At 41.9% G+C, this 18832-nt stretch overlaps 1 protein-coding gene across 1 annotated transcript in view; it reads left to right on the top strand.

Moving 5' to 3' along the window:
* Positions 1-1527: 1527 nt before the first annotated feature.
* The window catches only part of ntn1b (netrin 1b), a 54747-nt gene continuing 37442 nt past the window's right edge, over positions 1528-18832 (top strand). The window contains exons 1-2 of the mRNA XM_022190697.2: positions 1528-1813; positions 1941-2985. Of these exons, the coding sequence (XP_022046389.1) occupies positions 1971-2985 (1015 nt within the window). The 5' untranslated portion in view covers positions 1528-1813; positions 1941-1970. The remainder of the gene's footprint in view (positions 1814-1940; positions 2986-18832) is intronic.

Consider the following 18832-nt stretch of genomic DNA (forward strand, 5'->3'; position numbering starts at 1 on the left):
TTTCATCAGTCAGCACAGTTTAACATCAAAAAATAGAATTTTCTGTTCCATCAACATACAGTGGACAAAAAATACAATTGCTGACAACTGATTCAGCCTTAATTTGTGCTATATACCCGTGTCATTTGTTGATAGAGAAGGAAGCAAACTTAACACTGCGTGAACTGTATTCTTCTGTCCAAAGATGATTCTATCAGAGATAACAAACAATGCTACACTTTGCAGCTGCCTTTTTTTAATTATTATTTTTTTTTACAGTTCTGGAGACTTCTTTTTATTCTTTTGTGCAGCTCTTAGCATTCACATGAGCTGTTGTTGATGTTCAGAACACACAGAAAGAACCAAGATGAGACAATATCGAAAATTCATCACGGTGCAGCTGTTGGCCTACATTTTGTCTGTAAAAAGCAAAATAGTATGGTAAGTTATATTAGCTCACAAACTGTTATTTTATGCTATACTATGCTATGTTCTGTTATGTTATGTGTTGCAGTTGTGAAAAATTTCCCTTTTAAAAACACAACCTCAGCTTTATGTACAGCAATCAGACATGAGATTTATACTGAACTCATCAGAAATAAAGGGCATTTTATTGAAAGTGCATATGTGTAAAAATAACACAGCAAACACTTAAAAAACTTTATCCTCTGGGAGATCTGTTTCTATTACCAGTGATACCTGGATGTAAATATGTGCTAGAGCTCTTCAGCCATTTATACACACACACACACACACACACACACACACACACACACACACACACACACACACACACACACACACACACACACACAGAGAGAGATATACAGTAAACACAAGTATACCAGTAAACATTCAAACAATGTTTGCATGAATGTTTAAGACCAGTTTTTTGGTTTTGCGTACTACCTAATATAACTAAAGTGTTTTCATACATATATATTACAAAACTATGAATCATATACTCTAAATGAGATTAAAAACATTAAAAAACCCCTCAAATTATGTTATTTGGAGAATGTTTTCACTTGATTAGATATTTCTACATTCTCTCAGTTTATGCGTTTAGATTTAGGACTTTTTAAGGCACTGGACGGTTTGTCTGAGGAGAAAAGGTCTGCAACAAATGTTTGCACAACAAACTTATTTCCAGTTGCAAAGTGCGCCAAAAAATATGCTATCATGTGCTGCAAATAATAAAATAACTACCTAAAAGAGAAGATACAGTCTCCAGCTACTTGCAGCATCATGAGAGAGCAGCTGATTTCCTACAAACACATCAGCTGATTATATAGACTTCACCAGCTAAACCACTGTGGTCACTGATAAGAACTATAAATGTATCCTGTTGTTTTGAGCTATTAATAAACGTATATCTTCACATCACACATTCAAATGCAGCACATTTCTGAGCATCATTTGTGGCGGAACAGTCGTTTTCTCCCTCATGTAGTTGAACTAATCCACCAGAAGATGTCGCTGCTCTCTCTCCATCCTGAGACACCAAGAAGGCTCCGACTCCTCTCCTCTGAATGAGTGGACCCCCTTTTTTTCTATTATAACAGAGAGGGAATGGGACAGAAAGAGATAGAGGTGGGCAGAGGTGTGACTGAGTGGACAGGCAGAGGCAGAGGGAGACTCAGAGCCAGCTGGGCTTTTGCCATATCTTGTTTTTATTTTCTATTTTTTAGAGAGGGGGAAAAAGTTTAACTATAGTATTTTTTCGTGCGTTAAACGGGACAGGCTGTTTCTCCAAATTCTTTGGAGTTGTGCTACACTTTCAGACTGAGCAGGGGGCTAAATTTGGAGGTCTGGGTGGAGTTTTCTTTGCCTCGTAAGAATATTTCTCGTCCTAATATTTCTTGCTTTCACTGTGTCTGTCTGAGCATCAGTTAAGTGTATTAATAGCTGAGCTGATTTTCTCCACATAACTGATCATTTTTGTCCTCATTTTATTTCAGCGCAACGGTCCCTGCGGCGCACGGATTACAATGCAAAGGATTTTGGAGATTTGGGTCACCTTGGTGACAGTTTCTGCGCTGACCAAGGGCGCCTTTGGAGGATACGGGCTGAGCATGTTTGCAGCGCAGTCTTCCCCTCCGGATCCGTGCTATGACGAGAACGGGAACCCTCGGAGATGCATCCCCGACTTCGTCAACTCCGCGTTCGGGAAGGACGTGCGCGTATCCAGCACCTGCGGCAACCCGGCGGCCCGGTACTGCGTGGTGACTGAGAAGGGAGAGGAGAGGACCAGGGACTGTCACACGTGCGACGCCGGGGATCCCAAGAAGTCCCATCCACCTGCCTACCTGACGGACCTCAACAACCCGCACAACCTCACCTGCTGGCAGTCGGAAAACTACGTGCAGTATCCGCAGAACGTCACCCTCACCTTGTCTTTGGGGAAAAAGTTTGAGGTCACCTATGTGAGCCTGCAGTTCTGCTCACCCAGACCGGAGTCCATGGCGATCTACAAGTCCATGGACTATGGCAAGTCGTGGGTGCCGTTTCAGTTTTACTCCACGCAGTGCAAGAAGATGTACAACCGGCAGAATAAGGCGACGATAACCAAACAGAACGAGCAGGAGGCGATCTGCACGGACTCCCACACGGACATGCACCCTCTGACAGGTGGCCTCATCGCCTTCAGCACCCTGGACGGCAGACCGTCGGCGCACGACTTCGACAACTCCCCGGTGCTGCAGGACTGGGTGACGGCCACCGACATCAAGGTGATCTTCAGCCGGCTGCACACATTCGGAGACGAGAACGAGGACGACTCGGAGCTGGCCAGAGACTCCTACTTTTACGCGGTGTCTGACCTGCAGGTCGGAGGAAGGTGCAAGTGCAACGGGCACGCTTCGAAATGCGTCAAGGACAGAGAGGGGAATCTGGTGTGTGAGTGCAAACACAACACGGCGGGACCGGAGTGCGACAGGTGCAAACCTTTTCACTATGACCGACCCTGGCAGCGCGCCACGGCCAGAGAGGCCAACGAGTGTGTCGGTAAGACATCCATTTATTTTGCCCTTCACTATGGAAATATTGTAAAATCCCTTTAGACTAAGTTATAGTTTCATGTCATACGGGTGCAACAAATCAGTATTTTGGAGATCACAGTTTTCTGCCATTACGCGCAAAAATGAAGCTCCAAGCAGCTGTTCATTCGTTCACAAAAATTTCATGGGAGTGAAACAAATGCAGCTCTCCTCAGAGGTTCATTAAATCAATTTTAAAATATAGCCAGGTGTTTAAACTAGAATAAATTTTACGCACAGGCTAAGATTGTTAAATTGTTCAATTATTGTAGAAATAATTTGATAAATAAATTCTCGTCAGGCAAACAGAAAGACAGGCCTCATGTCAGGAGCAAGCTGAAATTTCAGGAGCTAAAACTACACCTAAACTGAGTGAATTGTTTAGTCAATCTAAAAATAAAGTCTTTGATGAAATTATTTAATCAAAAATGAAACTATATTCTTCCTGATTATTTTTACGCATTTTATTTTTCCAAACCAAAATAAGTTATTGTTGAAAGAAGTGACGTGCATTTGGATAGAACACTAAAAGACTAAATTAACTGCAATAATTTACTAATTCAATTTGTAGGGAAAATGTCAAATATCAGATTTAAGGAAGGTTAAACGCGCACAGTGGAGCAGACTTCTAAACAAACAGGAATGATTTCCAGGAGGCAGAGCTGCATGCTTCCTGTGCGTAAAGATAAAATAAAACAAAAAATCTTAAGTGTTGTTTTCCAGACTCTATATTTTTCTGCAGTAAAAAAACACCACGTGAACTGTGCTAACCCCTGATTTTTATCAACAATCAGAAGAAATTCATGAATAGCAAAGAAAAGGCAGGAAGTCATTTCGATAAACAAAGTGCGCCTGTCCAAATGCGTAATTGCGTTTTGACCCGCGCTTCCGACTGTAGTAGCAGCTTTAATAGGGAGGAAACATTGCAGCTGCAGAGATAGACTGCAGGGGCGTGTTGTGTTTCCATAAGCAGGTGCTATTACAGATTGGATGGGCGATTAGGGCGGTTTTATTGACATTTTTGGCACGTAGCGTATAAACTGCCACTTTAGAGGCGGTAAACTATTCAGAGAGGAGGACAAAGAGAGAGGTAATTTGAAGCCAGATCTGAGTTTTTTTTTTTATTGTAGAGCGAGTGTATTTGCTGTGATGCTTATTTTCAACAGAGCAGGAAAGCTTATATCAACAGTTCAAGCCCCCCTGAGCTTCCAGAACCTGGAAAAGTAACAAGTCCTGACTCTGCCATGGTTTGCTCAACCAAACGGAACAAGTGAACAAGTTGTTCCCTTTGGCCTCCGCCTTTCGCCTCTGCAAAGCCAGCATGTGAGTGTATTTTACTAAAACAAAAGGCTGTCACTTGTGGCATCCATCTCGCTGTCAGTGGGAGGCCCTCCTCCCCTCCTTCTTTCAACCATCTCACTTTTTGTGTGTGTGTGTGTGTGTGTGTGTGTGTGTGTGTGTGTGTGTGTGTGTGTGTGTGTGTGTGTGTGTGTGTGTGTGTGTGTGAGAGTGGTGTCATCAGATAAAACCGCAGAACAGTCAGACCGCAGCGAGAGGAAATAATAAGGGTGGCCTGACACCTTAGCATGAAAGAAGATGACCCGGGGGAGGGGTTGTTTCCATTCAGCACACGGTCCATATGGTCTGGCAGTGGGGATGCAGAGGGGCCGGTGCTAATGATCTGTCTGGATTTCTCCTCCCTGCCGTAGGACATTAGGATATTGAGGGGAGAGTGAGAAGGAGAGGTGCAGTTATGGGAGAGTTGGCTTCACTTATTGGCGACAGGCATCAAGGAAGCAGGACAAACTTGTTTCCCATGACTTTGCATGCAGGGTTGCCATCATTTTTGTCAAGAGGCATTTATGTTGGCAAGAGCAGCCTTTGCATTCCTATCAGCTGGAGGTGCACGACTGACAAATCTGTCTAGAAAACAAGGGGAAGCAGGGTCCCCACCAAGCAGTCTGACTGGTCACCTCTGGTAGCCCTTTAACAGTCAGGAGGAAACCAAGTACAGATATAAAACATCTACAGAGGCATGGTAAAACCACAATGAGACAGGAAAGGAGACACAAACACAACACCCTCCTAAATTAATGGCCAAAGTCATTCTTTTCAGAAAACACAAAAAACTGAACCACACCACACTGACCCTGACCTAGGTCATTACACTACAAGGGTAGAAAAACATGATCTGTTCAACTGAGGATGGAGGTGATTTTACCAGAAGTGGCCAGCACCATGAGGACATGATTTAGGCAAAAAAATGACTGAGGCCATTATTTTAGGAAGGTCACTAGAACTTGTACAGACAGGGCGGAGTCAAGGGGTGGCCATATTGGCAAAAAAACCAACAGAACAGGGGTCACTAACTGGCGAATCGTGGTCCAGACGCCGTCTCCAGACTCGGATCTGTAATCAGTAAATTGTAACAGGGTTTTAAAATTTTCGCTTCTGTTTCAGCAGTGCAGCTTTTCTAGTGTTTAAAACGTTGGTTATCAGCTCAGGAGACACAGACCAATTACGTACGACTTCAGACATCCCACCTGACGCTACTCAGCCAATGAAGTCTCTGCATTGCAGGCGCTAAACATCACAGCTCTGTTCAGAAAACAGTTGAGAGGCGAGGGACAGACGAGAGGAGGACAGACTGTGATGTTTGGCTCAACATACAGCGGTGAGGCAGCTTCTCCACTATGAACATAATCAAAACTAGATATCGTTCCAGACTCACCAATGAGCTCCAAATGTGTCTGAGCATGACCCTGACACCACTCAGGCCACGATTCAAAATACTGACAGGACAAGCTGCAGCTAGTTCTCCTATGAAGCAGCAGAGATATTAGAGGAGTGATAGACGACAGGACAAAAATGTAAAAGTGTTCAATTCTTTATATTTTTTGAAACTGAGGTATTGTTACAGATGCATATAAGTGGGTTCAGGTGTTGAGTCAATTCAGGTCCTGCACTTTATATCAACAGTTATTTGTTAATAAACGTTGTCAAAATGTCTTTGGACCGTCCTGAATTTGTTTGATTTGACCGGCAGTTATTGATTACATGCAGACGCTGATAAAACTACTAGGTTACATCAACATAAATCACACTAATTAAAGTTAGACATTATTATGTTTCACACCTTTGCTTTTCTTTTTGCTTTTAGTTGAATACCTCTATGTTACAGGGTTACACACACATACAAATATAATGTAATTTAAATTAAACTATAATATCACCAATTAAAACGCTATGTTTTTGTGAATCAGCTGAAGTCCTTGTGGTGTACCTCTGCATAGCAGTCATTCCTGCATAAGTTAATGATAAAAGTAACCGAGCAGAAAAAAATAGCCTATAGTGATTTGCTACGCAGAAAAAAATGTTTTTGTACCACCCCAATGTGAGTAATGGTATGGGAACCTCTAAAAACAAACTTTGTGGCTCCGTCACGGTATGTAAAGATGCAAAATGTACACAAACAGATGAAGATGACTAACACAGCTGCTTTTTAGTGACAAATAGAAGCATTTTTGATTTTATATTATAATATCTTCTGCATTTTAAGTATTTCGGATGTAATGCTTGCTCTACATTTACTATAATTTCTTCATATTATTATTGTGAAGCAGTGCTTGAAATGTTTTTACCTGCTGTGTAAATGATTCTTTAAATCTGTCCACCACTGTGCCCCACACTACCACCGTTCACAAGTTTCAACTCCACCTCTGCATCAAAAATCCAGACAAAAAGCACATTGAAGTCATTAATGCATGATGATGTTTGACCACGACCCATAATCATTTATACAAAGGAATGAATAAGGTTGGGAAACACACACACACACACACACACACACACACACACACACACACACACACACACACACACACACACACACACACACACACACACACACACACACACACACACATATGGTGACACGTCAGGCCCTCCTGTCCCGGGCAGCTGCTTCATATTCTCTCCATGTTCGGCGTAGCGCTGACCCCTGACAGTCAGGCCCCCGCTCCTCTCCGGCCTGACTGATGGGCTGTGAAGGGAACTGTGGGAACTCAGGCTTGCCAAGTGGGTTTTGAGGCGAGATGAAAATGGTAGCCTCAGTCGCTCATACGTGTAATTTTGCACTTGTTCAATTCCGCCGTTGTTTTCTCTGTCACCCTGCCATGCGATGTTCTGTGTTGTAAGTCGGCTGGAGGTTCAGTCCGTCGCGTTTCCTCTCACTTTTGATGTGCTTTCAGAGCGCACTTTCACGCACCTCCGCAGGTCTGCTCTTACGCTTGGCGGACTTTTATGTGGCTTCAGGTGGATTTCATGGGAAAGAGATTTTCCGAGAGAAACCTCTAATTTCATTAAAGCCGACATGTTGTGTGGGATACAGATCTGTGCACCTCTGATCACAATCTCAATTATTATCTAATAGCATTCTGGCATTTATGAAGCTGAATTAGGATATGAATGAAAAAACTGCCTGCTTCCAGTCAGTGCAGCACATTGGAATACGCTCTAAAATACAGAACTGAAATGTGTGCTCACATATCTGTAGAGAAACACGAGGTTTGATGGTAAATATGCCAGAAAAGTGTGGGAAAATCAATACTACAGCTGTGTTTTCATTATTCAGGTGTAGATGTATCACCAGCAGCACTGCCAGATGAATTTGAGTATCACCCAAAGTAAAAACGATTGCTAATAACTAGAGCTATTGCACATATAAAAAGTAGATATTGTTACATTTTCCTCTAGCAGAAAGAAGTTTGTGTTTGGGTCAAATCATATTTAAAGTTTTAGCATTAGCTCACCTACTGATCTATGTACCTCGGAAATCACTGGCCTACACTAGAGCTGCCACAATTATTCAATTAGTCCAATCAGTTTAAGAAAAAAAAGTAAAAATTCTCAGATTTTAGCTCCTAAAGCGTAAATATTTTATAAGTGTGAATATTTTACATTTTTTTTCCTCCTTTATGACTGTTAACTGAATATCTTTGGACAAAATCTTTTTGTCCAACTCCTCAACTCATAAACAATAACACCAATACCTCCACCACACATGGACTTTAATGTGGACCTTCTGTGAACTCTGTCATTTATATCTACCTTGATATATGCAACTTGTATCGACCTCACTGCCATATTGCAACTGCTTGTTCATTTGTATTTGCACTAGTATGACATGTTAGCACTAGTATGTTAGTAAGTTGGGTTTTTAAAAATCTTTTTTCTTTCTTTTTATTCTTATATTACTTGCTCTACATTTGTGTATATTTTTATCCTCATTTCTTTATTAAGTCATTGTTGCACTGCCTGCTTTACTTGCCTTTATAATTGCCCCCTGGGGACAAATAAAGTTTTCTGAATCCGAATCTGAAAACAAGACATTTGAGGGCATCATCTTGAGCTTCAGGAAGCACTGATTGATATTTTCCCATATTTAATAGACCAAACAACTCAGTGATTAAATAACTGTGGCCATGCTTCCAACTTGCAGCCATGTCTACCTTTAGCAAACAGTTTATTTTCTGTTTGCACTGCTCATAGAGAGGAAACACTGGCAGAAGCAGGAGGAAACCAGTCTTTCAGTACAAAGACACCACATTCACCACAGTTGTTTTTACACGACCACTCCACATCATTTGGTTTCCAACTGCGGCGCGATGATTTCGGACCCGTCTTTGTCAGCGCGGCTCAATGGGACCACTGACACTGTTTCTGCTGATGGTGCCTGTGCCACCCGCCTCCCTCCTGGGTTGCCAGGTTAGGACGGGCCAGGCCTGCTCACCATCTGGGTCTCATTTCGGCTCCACGGCAGCGGCCCATGTGACGGGAGAGAAGAATTTTTGTGCAGCATGATGTCATAGACTTTCTTGTAATAGAAGCTTCGCTCTCTCTCCTCCTCTTCTTCTCTCCTCCCCGTCATTCTCTGTGTGCCAGCGGCAGGACGACAGACTCAGCCATTTTCGGTTTGGTTTGTAAGCTCAGGCATATTTGTGGGTTTGGATTTTTTCATTTTGAATTTAGGCAACAATAGCCAGAGGATCCGGTTATTTCTGAGGTTGTTTTTGTTTTGTTGACTTCTGTTTTGATGGGTTTCATGTTTAAATGCATTACCTTAACATAATGAATAATGAAAGCAGGCTGTGTTTGGAAATGATGAGACGGATTTTGTTTAACAATGGAACTTCAGAGCAATTTCCCCAGATAGCGAGTGAAGTACCCACAAAGAGAGGCATCGAGAAATTCCTCCTTTGGTCGATGAATAAAAGCGTAACATACCAACATGCAGTAGCAAATATTTAACGAAGAAAGTAGAAGAAAAAACATAAGAACAAATAAATGTTCCAGTGAGCATAGTGTTCTTGTTGTGGGTTGTTTGTTTGGATGCCCATTAATGATTACAGGGCTTTCTTCTTGCGGGTTCACAACAACCTTCAGATGTGCTGCGTAAATAGTCTAAATAAGACCTGAAGAAAATGCAACAAACTGCATATCATAAAAGGAAATAACAGCAGAAGTAATGAGAAAAAATACAAGTATGTGAGAAAAAAGAGAAGTTAATAGCAAACAGGTGTGCTGCAGGACAGCAAACATTCAGGAACATTTGTCGCCTTACAGCTATGTGGAAAGTCAGACACCCGGGACAGAATCCCATCAGGAGGCGACTGCCAGTTAGATGGACTGACGAGTCTCAGTCATCTAGAACACGTCAGCGCTCGATTGCAGCTCGAAGGAAACTTCAAATGCTTTGGAGTGCAGAGAAAGTCCCTACAGGCAGGAGTAGTGACCCCAAAGTCAGATTTTATTATAAACCAATCGCTTTCAATCAGAAAGATCAAATATGAAGCAGACCTGAATGTGCTTTTCTTATGAGCATGAAAAGAGTGTATAAATTTATCGGCACAACTCACATGACGGTCGACTCTGGAGACAAAACCAGCAGCAGCAAAAGTGGAGACTCTGTGGAAACAGTAAAAGAATCCACCATCACTCTCTGTTTTGCTTTTACATCCAGTTTTATACACTCTGACAGGCCGTAATCTGGCATGTTTCGTTGTATGTCATTCTAAATTGTTATCTCGCCTTCCATGAACGCATAACTTTCCACAACATCTATTAATGGTTGGTTCTGTCTCACATGTGATCATGTGTGAGAGGATTTTGATTTCCAATAATGTGGTGAGAGATTATGTAGTAATAATGGGATTGGAAAGAAGTAAGGTTGTGTTGAAGCAAAATGCTACATTTGGACGCTCCCCTTTTTAGAAAAAAAAACTCCTTAACTCATCCTTAAATATCAAAATAACACACAGTATTAAATACGTTGAACTCATAATTAATATCTAAAAAGAGCAATTGAAGATGGCGTATCCCCATTTAAAAATAACATCATAATGGAACAGCAACATAACCAGAGCCACCTGTTGTACAGTAAAAGTTAAACTAGCAAAAATCACATTTATGGCCATAAAACGCTGCATTAAAGTTGAAAAGCAAACACAGTGAGGCATCTTGGCCCAATATGTGGTGCTATTATGTTGTGCAATAGCTAATCATGACACATTTAGCTTTTTGTGAAAGTAGTATTGACTGCCCAGGCAGAAAACTCAATGTATTCTGTGTTTCTTAACATTAGCTTGTTGCCTCTATCAGCTGACATTTTAATAGGAGTGATACATGCACCTGTATGACCCACTTTTAATACCGAAATATATTCTGAAGATATTTTTTGGACATTTTTGTCTCCATTGCACAGTTGAAAGTCGAAATATTGCTTGTCTAAGAGAGATATGGCAACACAGGTCATTGGCTTGAATCGAGGGGTATTGCAGTTATGTTGCATGCACACCTGTACAGCCACTGTCATTTATCCTAACAGGTATGTTTTTTAAAGCAAAATCATCCGCATCATCCGCTCTGCTGAGAAGGTGATCGGATGTAACCTGCCATCTCTCCAGGTTCTGTACACCTCTAGGATTTTAAGGCATGCAACCAAGATCTTGGCTGACCCCTCTCACCCTGGACACAAACTTTTTGAACCCCTTCCCTCAGGCAGGAGACTGCGGTCCATCAGGACTAAAACCTCTCGCCACAAGAACAGCTTCTTCCCCTCTGCTGCATCGCTGATAAACACTGCCCGTGCCACTGCAAATCAGCTCTGTTGACTATATTAATTACTACTGCGTAGTAACTCTATATACCTTGTCTATTTTATCCACATTTCCTACATCTCTTTACTTACAATTTTATTTTATTTTATCTGTACTTGCACCAAGAGCACCAGAGAAAATTCCTTGTAAGTGTAAAAACCTACTTGGCAATAAAACCTATTCTGATTCTGATTAAAACAAAACCCAACATCACATAAAGCCTTGTCTAATATCATTTTAATACACTCCCTATAGTCTACACTTGCTCTTTGCATAATCCTAGAGAAACTCTCCTCTGTTTTTGTTTATTTATTTTTTTATTGGCCACTCTCATAACCATAAAAGCATAATGAGTGTCTAGATAATGAGAAATCAATTTTAAAGACCCCTTTGTTGTAAAATCTTTTTAACCTTGTTAAAATCTCCATATGGTGTTTTTTATGTGCTGAAAGACATCATGAACAAAAGAAGCAGTGAGCACAATGGCTCAGTATTTCCATATTAAAACTGAAGTGTGCTGATGACGGTCTCAGAAACATGGAATCAGATTTCCAGAGTTTCATTCTTAACAACTTAATAAACCAATTCTGTCAAACTTGGAGGCTAGGACTTTGTGTGTTATGCTACGTGTCCACTAGATCTAGATTTTTCCTGCATATAAACGTGGCGCATCTGAAAGTTGCCCGCTTGGTGGGCGGTCACTAGTGGGCCACGAGGTGGTCACATGACAGCCCTTCAGATCGTCAGTCTAGCAGATGCGTCGGACCAACACGGTGGCTTGGTCGCAAACTTTCTCCTAATTTGAAAAGAATTCAGCGAAAAGTATTTCTCAAAGCATTTGAGGCAAGAAATAACCTTGCTGAATCTATCCTTGTTTTAGTTCACTGACGGCTAGTTTAGACATCTGACGAAAGTTTTGCGATGCGTCGGACCTCTGCACACCCGAATTTGCATAAAGTAGAAGTCGAGTCTACTTTATGCAGATGAGCTGCGGCTTGTTCCGAGGAGATGCACCGGATCACAGCTTGAAACGCACCGCAGCTGGACTGGCATGCAAAGTGGTGAGTTTGACATAGACAATGAATGGGATGCGGGAAATGGCTGGATCTTGTGGACACGTACCTTTACTTGTTTGTTCAAATTCGGTTTCTTGTTCAAACACGTATGGCTAATTTACTCGACAGATTAGTTTTACAGTGTTTGAGTTGTGGGTGAGCTGGTGTACTCAAGTTGCCGGAAGCGGTGAATGGAGGTAGAGTGAATTGCAGAAGAAAAACCTATGTAGTGTTATATCTAAGCCATTTTAAGGCAGGTATGGATTATTTTCATGGAAAATAACTTCTCAATATGAAACTTGGATAAACAGAGAGAGTTTTTAGAGGTGAAATCCAAGAGAAAAAAGGCTCATGATGGAAATCCAGAGTCTTGCTTATGTTTTAGATCATCAACCAGTTAGGTACAGATATCCTGATGCCTTACAATCCAAAGACTTCGACTAGATCCTACGTCTGTGATTAAGACTCCATGTTAAGGGATACTCAGTGCCGTTCACATGCTAACAGCAGTTCCAGAAAACATGCTTCAACTCGGTCATGATTACAACTGGAGAACAATACCTCTGAAATTGGCCCTCACTCTGTCGCCTCCAGTCTTTCTTGCAACATAAGCCTATGTGACTTTGGTAAGACTTTCTCTGTATACAACCAGACCATAAAACAAAGAGACGTATTTGGGGGATCTCAAAAATCCACGCTCAGCTACAATCCAGTGTCCTCTGGGCAAAGACTGCATGTTTTGAGGATTTTGTTTTGTTGAGCTCATAATTCAAGACAGACGTGATGTTTCAGGCCAGAAAGGTTTCACTTGGGCTTTTAAGGGCACACTGAAAAATCTTGTTCTGCTAAGTTGTGGATGGTGGTTTGGAGAGGTGACTCAGTGTTTTGAGAGGAGTGTATGAATTTTGATTTAATGTTCGTATCCTTCACGCATGAGCTGCTGGACATCATGGCATGCATGTTGACCGGCGTGGAACAAATGCAGGATGCAGTGGGGCTACAGGACACATACACATTGAGTGCCATTAGGGTGAAACTGACACAATACAGTCTTTGATTGAAAATATATGTTAGTTTAGACAATGCAGTTCAAGAGTTTTTTGTTGGGTTGGTGTTTTCTTTACCTCGCAATTCTATTTAACTTCTATTGAAGTTTGTTTCTAAACTACGCCAGGCTCAGGGAAATTCATAAAAGAGCATGAACAAGTCAAGAATTTTACAGATTTTGTCATGATCACACTTGAAATCAAATTTAAAGGTGCAATATGTGTGATATTGGGCATTAATATAACCACATGTGCATGTTATTGCATGTGAGTTCCTCCCCTTGAAACTGTTTAGGTCCCTGTGCTTATAAGTCAATCAAGTCAATATCTTTATTGCCATTGCAACCTGTGCAATGGAATTAGGCGCAATATTTAAAAGAACAGTGCAAGTTAAAATAGATTCAAAATAAATGAATAAAAATGATGATAAATATTGCATAATATGAAACATATACCAAAGAAGCACACATTTCAGACACACCCAACCAGACATCTACATTCAACAGATACTGCACATTTACAATAGTGCAAATGTATTTGCATATTTAAGATGACAGAGAGTTTACACTGATTTCATGGCTGTATTTTCAGCATTGCTGGCCACTGGAAGAAACTGTTTTTCAATCTGTCTCATAAACAAAAAGACTCACCTCCCACATTACACTGTAAAAGCGAAAGTGCAGTCCAGCATCATCCAGTTCTCCAAAAACCACGAGTTAAAAACCAAATTTCCTATTTATGGCATTTACCTAATTTGCACTGTTTCCACTCATGGAAAGACTGTAGTGGACCCGAACTGTGAAAACACACATATATGAAGTGGAACAGACTAAAGCGAATCAAAGCAACGACAGGTGAAGTTAAGATAACGTTACTCAAGTTGACAACAACTCATTACGGCCAAGACTGTGTAAGCATCTTTGTGGTTGTCAATAGAAGTACAGGTCTGAGATGTTGGTTCTCTTACAACATCCAGTGGCTATGAATGTGGAATACATCACCTTATTTCGGAAATATTACCTATTTTTTGTTTGTTTTTGTGGAGTGTTACTGTGTCTTCATCTTCATAGTGGAATTCTGACCTGGTGGGATGAGATATATACGTGATGCTCTTGTTTAGACCGATACAGGTCTCATTTTTTGCTGTTGTTGTTGTTTTGAGGGTTCAAATGAAAATATGCTTGGAAAAATAATGTTAGATGACTTCTACCACAGATAACATTCTAGTGGAGCAGTGAGAGGATCTTGAACGGTTGGGACAGCTCAAATTGTTCAAACTGTTTGTTTTCTTGGCTGTTTATTTTTGTTTGTTCATGGCGGCGCTATTGTTCGCCGGGCCAGTATGAAATGGATGCGCATGTTTGTGTGAATGTGTGGATGATCAGCTCTTTGTGTCCACCGTCTGTCTACATGGAGCCGACTGGGGCCTCCAGGGTGGCATCAGGACCACCTAGTGCGTGCACATCGAGCCCCTTTGAGGCGCTGAAGCAGGGCAGGCTGGGAATGATTAATGGGCCAGTGGAGTGACACGCTCCGCAGCTCAGCTTCAGACCCCCAGCCAGCTCCCCTGCTGCGCTGCCACCCGACACAGCCAGCTCAGTGACAACGCCGCTTGTACGCCGCACACACACAACACACTTCTTCAGTGTCACTTACCCGACTTACCCCCAGTACCACGTCCCCCCTCTCGCCCCCAAAAAGCATTAAGGAACTGTGCAGTGGAGGCGAAGCTAAGCTCCTTTGGCTGGTACCATCCTTCCTGCTGCGCTGTCAACACAGGGGTCTTTTTACTGGAAGACAAAGGCAACAACTGACAACTGGATCAGTTATAGTTGAATAAAGTCTTGATCTTTATTAGATCAGCTCTTATAGAAGCCCGCAGGGGTTTTACTACAGTTTAATGGAAATGTACACTGCAAAAAAATAAATAAAAAATGTTGTTTTTACTCCCGGTTCAAATCCCGGCCTGGGCCTGGGATCTTTCTGCATGGAGTTTGCATGTTCTCCCTGAGCATGCGTGGGTTTTCTCCGGGTACTCCGGCTTCCTCCCACAGTCCAAAAATATGCTGAGGTTAATTGAGTACTCTAAATTGCCCGTAGGTGTGAATGTGAGTGTGAGTGTTCGTCTGTGTATGTAGCCCTGCGACAGACTGGCGACCTGTCCTGGGTGTCCCCTGCCTTCGCCCGAGTCGGCTGGGATAGGCTCCAGCTCCCCCCGCGACCCTAGTGAGGATAAAGCGGTGTATAGAGGATGGATGGATGGATAACCTATTCACGGTTGTTCAGTGTTATATAAACTGCATGAAACTGTTGTAAGTTTAAGATTTTTAAGATTTTTACCATCATAGTTTGACAGTTTTTCATTGAAAAATGTACAAACATTTTACAGTGTAAAACAGTGTGGTTCCTTTCTTTTAAATGTATTATCTTGATGACATTGTGTAAATTAAATGCGACTGCTGTTTAATCGTCCACCAAGCGTCAGGAATGTAAGCTGCTAATTGCCTCGCTTCTCTTTTCATTAACAGCCACTTCTCCTGAACACTTCAAAACAAAGTGTAGACATAATAAGCTCGTCATGAGGAGGAAATGAAGTTGTTGGTTCTTGTTTCACATTTATTTTTCCATATAACGTGAGCGGGGGCGTCTACAAGTGGTTCTGCTGCTCTGTAATGGATTTCTCCATCCTCCTGCTTTCTGCCTCCATCTCTCATATACCCCGGTGACCAATTCTTCTCTGAGAGAGAACGAGGAACCACTTATTGGATTTGAGGGGATATCCAGCAGGATTCATACAGGAGAGGAGAACTGACTGGCTACCAGACATCCCTCCCTAAATGACCATAAATATCCCAGGGTTCCACATCTGCTCAAAGGCGGGAAAAACCTGGAGATTCATCAAATGCAAGCCTCCCTCGGCTCGCTGTGTGTTTGTGTGAGTGTGACTGAGCAGGTCTCTTGGTCAGACTGGGAGTAGGGAATCATCCACAGACAGAGGATTAAGCCACCTTCCAGTGCGCAGTAACTCTTCCAGTCTGAGTGGGCTTGTCCACTGTTCCCATCCTCCTCTCCTCTCTCGTCCAGGTTGCCACGGCTACTGTGTGGCAGACACCCCGCCATTCCTTCACACGCTCGCCACAAACAGTAGAAAGTGACTTCCTTCCTCACGCGATTGGCCGAGATCTGAGACGTACAACAGGCGGCTTCCTCCCTTCTTCTGCTCACAGGAAAACCTCGGGCGCCCAGTGTGTGATGTAAACTCCAGCACCACAGCATGCATACATCTGCATGTGTGTGTGTGTGTGTGTGTGTGTGTGTGTGTGCGCGCACGCCCTGTGGTTTATTTACACAGACAGCGAGGCTCAATTTCTCATGATGGTGAGTCAGAGATAACATGTTGTATCTGGTTTCCACTTAGACGGGCAGCTGGGAAAAAGAATGACCTCAGAGCAGTGAACCCACGGACCATGTTTGATTACATCGTGATGTACAACAACCTGTCAAGTACCTGGACTCCATTACAGCAGCTTTTTCTGCTCTGTAGTGGCGCTACAGAGAAACACATAAGGAGTAAAGGTTGGATAAGATCGCAGTTTATGTATGCAAACATTCAAATTAATAAGGTACATGGTACACATGGCCTAGCATGTTGGGGCAACAGGAAAACAAACAACTGAAGCGAGTAGATTCCCATTTAGCGCCATAGAAGCTGACTACTTGCTGAGAAGTTGTGGCCTGCACCTGCAGTACTTCATCTAACAGCTCATTATGACTGCTCCTTCCTGGCTCTGAAGCCTATAAATATGAAAATGAAAAAAATAAAAAATTTAGAGCAGTTCAGTAGAAGTGAGAGCACCAGACCTGCTCCTCATATCAATTTCAGTCTTAGTCACACTACTTCGTCAAGACCCGTTGACGTAATATTTGAATGCACTTGGAACACTTTAGAATCACTTTTCAACACACAGGCTAGTCTGATAGATCTAGAAAATTCCATGAAATACATAGATGTAATTTGTCCGTAACCAAATGTACTCTGCTGGTGTCATCACTGTCGCTTCTTTCGCCTTGTAACACATGGTTAATGGTGTGAAAAGCTGTATTTTAACCCAAAACATGATCTTATCCTGAACTTAAACAAGTAGTTTTATCTAAACTTTACTACGCAGTGAGGGAAAAAGCACAAAATATAATTGTCCAACATGAGTCCTGTGACTTACACCACATATAGTGTCTACCTTTAATGTCCTTGTGAAGACTCCTGTACGTCCATCTGCAACAAATATTGATGCATATGGCACTAACAACGAAGAACACCTTGTATTTATCTGTCAAATGGAGGTGGGTGGATCGATCCAAATATCAATAATCTAGATACCAGTGTTGGTATTGATATTGAACGATACCAGTGTAATAAGATCGATACTTTAGTTTCAGTTTCTCTCCTGTACGGCAATTACAAAGACCAACGCCGTCTGAGCAGTGTTTCACCTGTAACTAGGTGGGACCAGGTGGGCGCCGAACTGACAATGTCTGTCATACTTTATTAGCAAAGACAATAAAAACGGGGGGAAATTTTTTCATATTCGTTATTACAAAAGTAAAATTGAATGTAAAAATGCATCTTAAAAGAGCATTTCCTATTCCAGTGACATAAGTATTGCACATATATTGACCAAACGGTCAAAAATGAACACCGTTTAAGAAGGTTGTCCCTCACTTTGTGATTTCATCTGCAACCCAGATTCTTCCTCGTCTGACCCACAGAAAACCTACCCAGGAATTAGTCTGACTCTTAGATCCTGTAAGCACATACAACCCCATCTTCATGCCATATGCGGACGACCATATACAGCATCTAACCTTTGTTCTAAACCTACCAACTACTGAAAAAGTTCAACTGGTGTACTGGTATCGGTATCAGTGGCCCTGTATGTACTTGGTATCGGATCGATATCAAATCTTGCAGTATCGCACACCACTAGTGTCAAACAACAGCACTGTTGGTACAATGGTCGCATTGAACACCCTCTGAATGAGAACAGGATGGCACTTCTGCTTGAGCCACCACTAATGATGCATTGTGATTATTTCAGGCACACAGTGAGGCCAAAGTCAGTGAGACACAATTATAAACAGTATCTCTAAATTACATATTGCAGTTTAACATAAATGAAATGCGAGTGCGATGTGTGAAATAAGGGGAATTTCTCTTTAAATGACATATAGAAGGTGGCTCATACTATGTCATTGTAAATAAATTAGAAACAATACTTCAAACAGTTAAATCATGTGGGTTTGATTTACTGCCGAGATCCCTGGATGTTTCCATTAATCTGAGGCTTATTATAGTATTTGTTTTACTCATTTTAATAGTAGCTCAAGTTTCACCAAGATTGCCTGTGGTTGGTGTGATTCAGGAAGAAACCAAGCAGTTTCCTCTTCAACTCAGTACAATGTCCTGAATCCACCTAGCAACCAGAACAAACTTTGGGATGAAAATGAGCACAGTAGTGGCAAAACATTCGCCTTGACCTTTCAGCTTTTCCACAAAAACA

The sequence above is a fragment of the Acanthochromis polyacanthus genome, chromosome 21, assembly GCF_021347895.1.
Source record: "Acanthochromis polyacanthus isolate Apoly-LR-REF ecotype Palm Island chromosome 21, KAUST_Apoly_ChrSc, whole genome shotgun sequence".
Taxonomy (NCBI): Eukaryota; Metazoa; Chordata; class Actinopteri; family Pomacentridae; genus Acanthochromis; species Acanthochromis polyacanthus.